The sequence below is a fragment of the Olea europaea genome, chromosome 17 (genome assembly GCF_002742605.1).
Source record: "Olea europaea var. sylvestris chromosome 17, O_europaea_v1, whole genome shotgun sequence".
Lineage (NCBI taxonomy): Eukaryota > Viridiplantae > Streptophyta > Magnoliopsida > Lamiales > Oleaceae > Olea > Olea europaea.
Genome location: NC_036253.1, coordinates 386,855 through 395,254, shown reverse-complemented (window position 1 = coordinate 395,254; position 8,400 = coordinate 386,855). Strand labels below are relative to the sequence as shown.

At 34.3% G+C, this 8,400-nt stretch overlaps 1 protein-coding gene across 2 annotated transcripts; it reads left to right on the top strand.

Moving 5' to 3' along the window:
• Positions 1-1,299: 1,299 nt before the first annotated feature.
• Positions 1,300-7,702, top strand: LOC111365903. Of its 2 annotated transcripts, none has more exons than XM_022986453.1 (15): positions 1,300-1,362; positions 2,034-2,578; positions 2,776-2,869; positions 3,088-3,274; positions 3,362-3,617; positions 3,917-4,132; positions 4,207-4,293; positions 4,378-4,512; positions 4,678-4,791; positions 4,929-5,176; positions 5,300-5,380; positions 5,550-5,781; positions 6,267-6,365; positions 6,474-6,659; positions 7,112-7,702. In XM_022986453.1, the coding sequence occupies exons 2-15, from the start codon at positions 2,156-2,158 to the stop codon at positions 7,205-7,207; spliced, it is 2,454 nt and encodes an 817-aa protein (XP_022842221.1). In that variant the 5' UTR covers positions 1,300-1,362; positions 2,034-2,155; the 3' UTR covers positions 7,208-7,702. The 2 variants fall into 2 exon arrangements, with proteins under 2 accessions (XP_022842221.1, XP_022842220.1); XM_022986452.1 differs by lacking the exon at positions 1,300-1,362 and adding an exon at positions 1,389-1,586.
• Positions 7,703-8,400: the final 698 nt, after the last annotated feature.

The window sequence follows — 8,400 nt, the reverse complement described above, 5'->3', positions numbered from 1 at the left end:
CATCACCCAAATAAGAAAATTCGTTAGGTTTAACAAATAGCTTCAACTTGAGTGATAGATGTGTAACACGATATATAATTCAGTGATTATTGAGATGCATTTTTAAGTTTAATTATGAAGTATTAACACTTAACAAATTTCAATGATCATTGAGATGCATTTTTAAGTTCGATTATTAAGTGTAACAATTTATTTTTCTCTCAGATAGATACCATTGAAAGAAGAAAATAAAGAAAAAAAATGAAAAATCAAATCAACCTCAGTTGCTTTGACACTAATTCGAAAATTTTTGCACTTTTATCTAATTTTTTTCTATCAATTTATTTTAGTGTTCCTACTATCTATCTTTCAATCTTTTTAAGCGAATTTTTGAGATACATTAAACAAATACCAATTGACCCAAAAATCAAATGTACTTTTTACCGTAGGTAAAGTAACGTAAGAGGAGCACAACAACAAAAAGACTAAAAACAAGAACAAGAAATGGCCAATGAACTAAATAATCCGACAATTCAAGTGAATGAAGTGATAGTTGTCGATAAATGGAATATACTAGTCAAGGATTTAATGACTCCGTAAATCATTCACAATAAATCGTATATCTTCCATTTGTGCAACAAAACTATCAGACGAAGAATAATGTCATCCATTTATTTTAGAATGGATATCAACAAAAAATTTATTTTTCTTCGACGATCTAGGTCTCTGATTTTCTATTTACTCTTCTTTCCCATTCATTTTCTTTGATTTCTTCTTTCATAGAGGTCGATTTGAGGGACTTATAATTGAATTCGAAAATATATCTAAATCGTCACCGAACTATGTCAAGTGTTGTTACTCAATAATTGAACTTAAAAACATATCTCAATGGTCACCAAATTTTGCCAAGCGTTACTATTTCATAAATGAACTTAAAAATGTATATCAATTGTCAATGAACTATTCACCATGTTACTCATTTATCACTCAAGTTGACGCCGTTTTGTTGTACCTTACAAATTTTTCATTTTAAGTGATGGATGAATGACAAAGTGTATAGTTCAATGACCATTGAGATATACTTTCAAAATTCATTTATGAAGTTGTAACATTTGATAAAGTTCAATGACCTTTGAGATATATTATTAAATTCAGTTATTAAATAGCAATAATTAATAAAGTTCAGTAATCATTTAATTAACCCAATTATATATTGTATTATGAATAGAAGCTTAAAAAAAAATATGCTACTTTTTGACTTATTTACATAAATAAATCTTTATCGTTTTTACTGTTACGCATCCCTTCTATTCTCAACAATGGCTAATAGATATCAGAAGGCTCTTTCCACCAATTATTGGTTTTTACCCTCAAATTCTTAAAGTAAATTCTAAATTCCCACTTTTCAATGCTCATTCTGTTCGAACTTTGGCTGCTTCCACATTGATTATGACATTTTCTCTCTCACACGTCATACCTGTGTATATAAATTTGTATTAAACTACACCATGTACATTCTTGTATTTATAGGTTTATATTGATCAGTTTCCACATGGGTCCACCTGAAAACTGAGAATTTTCCCATAGTCAATTGGCAATCTCTCTCGGTCTGCTCTAGCGTTAATGAGTCTTCAGTTATATTGAAATTTACCTCTAATTATGTGGTTTTGTATGACTTTTGGTTATATGCAATGGTTGTCTAGGTTATTGAGTCTTTGAATATAGCTTTAGTAGATCTAATGAATGTTTCAAATTGTTTGTATATGTTGAATTGAGCAATTTGAATTATTCTGTTATTTAATCATCTTTCATTTCATGACATATTCAGTGTTTTTCCGTTCCATCCCTTTTTTTATTGAATACTACGGTTATAAAAATGTTGCCTTTTAAATTTATTGTACGATTCTCACGACGGTCATGATGTTACACTAGGGTTTTAATGAGTTGTGGAAATGGGATTTATTTTTTACTTTTCCTGTTATTCTTGTAATGTATATTTTGATGAGTTTGTGATTATTTTGTCAAATTCATTTAATTTGCTTACTTATTTATAGGACTCTGTTTTTTGGAAGGCTGAGTAGTAGTTGATATCTTGACAGTCTATCAACAGCTTGTAGAGTAGAGGAACATATTGGAATATGATATTTTGATTTGAAGGAGAAGGGTTTACAGGGTCATGTTTTGTATCCAGAAATGGAAGTGCTCATATACCCTGGCAGCAACTATTGCCTTGATTTTTGCATCACTCTCGGTTGTTCATTTTTTCCTATATCCCGTGGTTCCTTCTCCTGACTATTTTAGCCTCAGTCAGGGTCATACTTCTTGTGTACCAGTAGATGGATCCACTGAGAAAATCAAGAAAAGCACACCTATTAATGGACCCATTCGATGTGGCAAGCTGACATTTCCAGTAAATGGGTCAATTGAAGGAAGCAATGAGGACACTGGTCAAAACTTGCAGCCTATGGTTGATTTAAACGTCCAATTTCCAGCTGACTTGCATAATGCTGTTTCTCATCGTGGTGCTCCGTGGAAAGCTGAAATTGGACGATGGTTATCTGGATGTAATTCGAATACCAAAGTGGTGAAAATTGTTGAGGTATTGTACCTGATGAACTTCAGGGATATATATTTTTTTGAATTTCTTGTTTGTATTATGTATTTTAACCTCACATCTAGAGGTTAAACTCTTGAGCCCTTATGTCAAATTGATTTACCCTTCTAGCAATTACATGTTTGTTTCAAATTCTAGATTTTGGAGATCAGTTATGCTTACTCTATGTAAACTGTGACCAGAAAATTGGTGGCAACAGCTGCAAAAACGAGTGTAGCGGTCAGGGCGTTTGTAATTATGAACTGAGTCAATGCAACTGCTTTCACGGCTTCAGTGGTTAGTCCTTTTTGATAGCTTTTTGCCTCAAAAAGTAATTTCTTCACATATTTTTCCCCCCAATGACGGTATCTTTGCGCATATCCAATTGCTTAATCATTTAATTCCTGAAATATTATGCTAATCCGTTTCTTTGATATCCCCAAGTAACAATTCATTTTCTAAATTATCTAAATTCCAATGTTTGGAGTTGTAACGATGATAATCACTGGTGGCAGGGGAAGGATGTTTAGAAAGACTAAATTTAAGCTGCAACTACCCTGGATCAAAAGATGAGCCATATGGGCATTGGCTTGTGTCTATTTGCTCGGCTCACTGTGACACTACCAGAGCCATGTGCTTTTGTGGAGAAGGCACAAAATACCCTAATCGTCCTGTTGCTGAGGGATGTGGGTTTAGAATAAAGTAAGCACATGTAAATTTATAATGCATACTGCTATATTTATTCGATTGATGAGCGCCTTAGTAATTAGTTGTTTTGTAATGGTATAGCTTGCCTAGTCAACCTGGTGCTCCATCTCTGATTGATTGGACAAAACCTGATCTTGATATTTTCACTACCAACGTTAGTATACGAGGATGGTGTAACGTGGATCCTGCTGAAGCCTATGCCTCCAAGGTGCATTTTAAAGAGGAATGCGATTGCAAGTATGATGGTCTTTGGGGTCGATTCTGTGAAACACCAGTAGAAAGTGTCTGTATAAATCAATGCTCTGGCAATGGACAGTGCCGGGGTGGGTTTTGTCAGGTAGAATTAAGCATCACATTCTACATAATTTCTTTGGTTGATTCACATTGTTATCTCATTATAAGCAAGCTTTTACTATTGAGTGCAGAGATAGAGCTTCAAACACTTTGTTGTTTGAATATGTGCGTGGGTTTGTACACATATTTGTATGTGTTCTTATTTATGTAATTATCTATTTTTCTACTTTATAGTTTTTACTCATAATAAAACTTCTGTTAAATGTTATGCCTGGAGGGTTTTCGGTTGAATCTGGGACAATAGTATTCTAATAAATGCACAATTTAACTGTATATCTGCAGTGTAAACATGGCTGGTATGGAGTGGATTGCAGTGTTCCATCTGCTTTATCATCCATTAGAGAGTGGCCCAGGTGGCTTCGACCTGCACGTATTAATGTTCCAGATAGTTCACGAACCTTGAGAAATCTTTTCAATCTTAATGCTATAGTTGAAAAGAACAGACCCCTTATATATGTTTATGATTTGCCTCCTGACTTCAATAGTCTTCTCCTAGAGGTAAATCCCTTCTGTGCCTTCTCTATCTGTATAAAGAACACTCATTTTTTCTATTGACTTTCTTGTCATTGCAGGGACGACACTTCAAGTTCGAGTGTGTAAATAGAATCTATGATCATAGGAATGCTACAATATGGACCGATCATCTGTATGGTGCACAGGTATCATTGGATCTAGGCGATACTACTAAATAAAAATATTGTTATTAAGCGCATAATAATGATCTAAGGGCTTTCTTGTGGCAGATGGCAATCTATGAAAGTATATTAGCGAGCCCTTATAGAACATTAAATGGCGACGAAGCAGATTACTTCTTTGTTCCAGTGCTTGATATGTGTATCATAACTCGTGCTGATGATGCTCCACACTTGAGTATGAAGGTAAAGATACCCTTATAAGTAAGCAATAGGATATGGAGATTCTATACCACCTATTTCTTTTTAATATGATCTATAAGCATTCTATATTATTTTGGTTGTAGAATATGTTGCATGCGTTGAAATTACGAATTTTACGGAATCCCTTATGTCTCCATCCCATTCCAGGATCACCAGGGGTTAAGAAGTTCACTAGCTCTAGAATTCTACAAGAAAGCATATGATCACATAATGGTGCAATATCCTTACTGGAACCGCTCATCTGGAAGAGATCACATCTGGGTATGATGCCACTATTCAATACAATACTGCGGATATTTTGTGTGAAGAACTGCAGAATCTATCTCCTGTACGTGAAATTAAAAAAAATAAATTCTTTATCTCCAAACTAATGATGTTGTCTATGTGTCTCAAGGCAGTCCTTTTCATGGGATGAAGGTGCTTGCTATGCACCTAAGGAAATATGGAACAGTATGATGTTAGTCCACTGGGGCAATACAAATTCAAAGTACAACTATTCAACAACAGCATATGGGGCTGATAGTTGGAATCAGATTTCTTCTCAAAGAAGAGGGAATCATCCATGCTTTGATCCGCATAAAGACCTTGTACTTCCTGCCTGGAAGCAGCCTGATGAAGGTTCCCTGAATTCTAAACTTTGGGCCAGGTACCCGCATTGATCATTATGGATTAATGGATTGAGTCCTACATGTGCTTTTGTGATCATATGGTTAATTCTTGTTTTTGTTTACACTTAAATGATTATAGTCAAAGGATATTATTTGTGCAGGCCTCGCAAGGAGCGGAAGACACTATTCTATTTTAATGGAAATCTTGGTCCGGCTTATGAACATGGAAGACCTGAAGCAACGTAAGCTAGTTAAACACGCTGATATTGTAATATGTGCTGCAAAATTATCTGATATGATGTTGGAGGTAGCATGAATTTTTAGGTTGGAATTTCCAGTTTGCCAAATGGTCTCAATACTTCATTTGGATTATATACGAAATTTGATTGGCTAGGTGGTGATGATATTCAGGTATAGCATGGGCATAAGGCAGAAAGTTGCTGAAGAGTTTGGTTCAAGTCCTAACAAGAAAGGAAAGCTTGGGAAACAACATGCAGAAGATGTGGTTGTAACTCCGCTGCGTACTGATCATTATAATGAGGAATTGGCAAGTTCTGTTTTCTGTGGGGTTATGCCTGGAGATGGATGGAGCGGCCGAATGGAAGATAGCATTCTGCAAGGCTGCATCCCCGTGGTCATTCAGGTCCCCTACTTGGCACTTATTCCATGCACAATTGCAATTTTGGCCAAGCTTTAAATAAGTAAAAGTTACCTAGCTTTTTGTTTCCAAACATGTTACTTGTTTTGAAAGTAACTCTAACCGTACTCTCAAAATTAACATACTCATTTCTAATTTTGATCAATAAAGAAAAATCTTATTTTAAAACTTATTTACTTGTAAGTGAACCATTAAAGCTTAACAAAATGTCCTCTTACTAGAAAAGTGTATATATCATAAGCTCAGCACAAGCCATGTTCTACTTGTCAACTCATGGTTTGCCAAATAAATTGCTAGTTGTGGGTTGTGGCATACACTTCAATATTTAGTTGTGATTTTTGGGGACGTATACCACCATTTGAAAGCGACAAGTTTTTTTGAGTTGTTGCTGTTGTATGTATCTTATTTGAATGTCATTTATTCATCGAATTTAATTGCTTATAATTAAATACTAGTTTTCAATCTTCCAGGATGGGATCTACTTGCCATATGAGAATGTTTTCAACCTTGAAAGCTTTTCCGTTAGAATTCATGAAGATGATATTCCAAATTTGATAAACATTCTGCGGGTATTTGCTTACAGTCTTCTGTTTATATATGGAACTTACATCATACTTTCTGGAAATTTTTCTTTAAAGCTTGCCGAATTTGACATATTTAGTGTTTAACTCATGTAGAGATTTAACGAGACAGAGGTCGAATTCAAGTTGGCAAATGTGAGGAAGATTTGGCAGAGATTCTTGTATCGTGATTCTGTTTTACTTGAAGCCGAGAGACAAAATGCTACACTTGGATTGGTTGAGGACTGGGCTCGGAAGTTCTCAGAACTAAGTGAAGATGATGTCTTTGCCACACTCATACAGGTAAAATCTACACCTGGAAATTTCTTGTAAGCAATTTTTACAGTTCTTTTTAACTTAGAAAAGGAAACATGACATGAAGTTATCTTGATAATCTAATTGTATTAACAACCGAGGCTATTATTCACTTGATAATCTAATTGTATTAACAACCGAGGCTATTATTCACTGAAGACGCAGTACATAAGTTCCTCCCTGATGGATAAAGTAACGTAGTTTAAGCAATTAGGTGAGTTGCCTTTCAATACTTTTGTGTAGTCAAAGATATCAAGGCTAATGAATCCTAGGTGAAGCTATAGCTTATTCGAGGTTGTGAATTGAAATCTATACACCAAATTCATTATATCTCTATTAAGGGTTCAAGCGACACGTTTGCTGCTATATATATATTTCAAATTTAAACCTTTAAATTATCATCAGATAATAGTTGAACTGATTTTTGAATATATGACAAGGTTTTGCACTACAAGTTACATAACGATCCTTGGAGACGAGAGGTTGTCTTTCCCAAAAAGGATTTTGGTGTACCCCGAGAATGCTTGAGGAGGTAGCAAATAGCTGTAGTACAACAGGATACTTGTTCGAGGAGAATGCACCAGTAAATACTAGAGTCAGTAAAACGGTAGCTACTATAGCATAAGTTGCTCGTTTTCCTTCCCCGCAAGTATAGCATGATAATCCCTAGTTATGGCAGCTCCGGATGAAAGGGAATAAGGGTCGACTGCTAGGGGGCGGGGGGATTCTCAGCAGAAAGTGCACAGCTGATGTTGTGAAGCTCGACATAATGCACCAACATGAATAAAACCGCTGCGAAAGGAGTAGCAATTTTGAAGAATAATGGACGATCAATCAATAGTTTCTAAAGGATTTTCTTGTTTTGCCATTTGTATGCATTAGAAAGTAACTCAATGAAGAAACAACTCAGTCATTTGTTGCTTTCCTCAAATTATACTTATAAAGTGATTTTATAGGAGTTTTTGTAATTTTTAAAAACATGCGGGTTGTCTCTGCTATTGTCAATTAGTTGAGGGATGTATTTGATATTATTCCTACTTTTATATCTTATGAGATTATGTAACAAATTATGGAATCTATTATTTTCAATAATTTTTCTTTAAAAAATATTTTAGCCATTTTGAATGATTTTATTTAAACAAATTCATTAATTTAAATTCATATCTTTCAAAATAACAAAAATAATATTAAAATTATTTATTATGAAAATGAAAATAGAATTCAGATTTTTTGTTTCAAATTTCATTAGAATTAGATTTCAAAATCTTAAATCTTTTTAACTAATTATTTATTTAAAAATTACTGGTGTGAAATTATTAATATAAAAATTAGGAAAAATTGCAACAGCTATCCCTAACATTTTTATTTTTTACAGACTCTATTCTAACCTTCATTTTATGTCAGCGAAGGTCCCTAAACTTTCATAAATATGCACCGAAGTCCACTTGGACGGAAATCGTCCGAAATACCGTCAATTGACCGGAAAAATTTCTTGAACTATTTGCTACCGTGATGATTTTATTGAATGTTCATACCTTTCTAGATGATATTTTTGGACGTTTTAATTGGACGTTGGTTCCTTAACTCCATGTCAACTGACGGTGTTTTGGACACCTTCCATTCAGATGGATCTTAGGTGTATATTTATGAAAGGTTAGAAACATTCGTTGACGCAAAATGAAGGATAGGGGTAAAATTTGTAAAAAATGAAAATATTAGGGACCGCTGC

Excerpts from the sequence above, each read along its gene's own strand:
- LOC111365903 (XM_022986453.1), top strand. The coding sequence starts at position 2,156 with ATGTTTTGTATCCAGAAATGGAAGTGCTCATATACCCTGGCAGCAACT. Across the intron at positions 4,513-4,677 it reads CTCCACACTTGAGTATGAAG|GATCACCAGGGGTTAAGAAG; the intron begins GTAAAGATACCC and ends ATCCCATTCCAG. Across the intron at positions 5,782-6,266 it reads GCATCCCCGTGGTCATTCAG|GATGGGATCTACTTGCCATA; the intron begins GTCCCCTACTTG and ends TCAATCTTCCAG.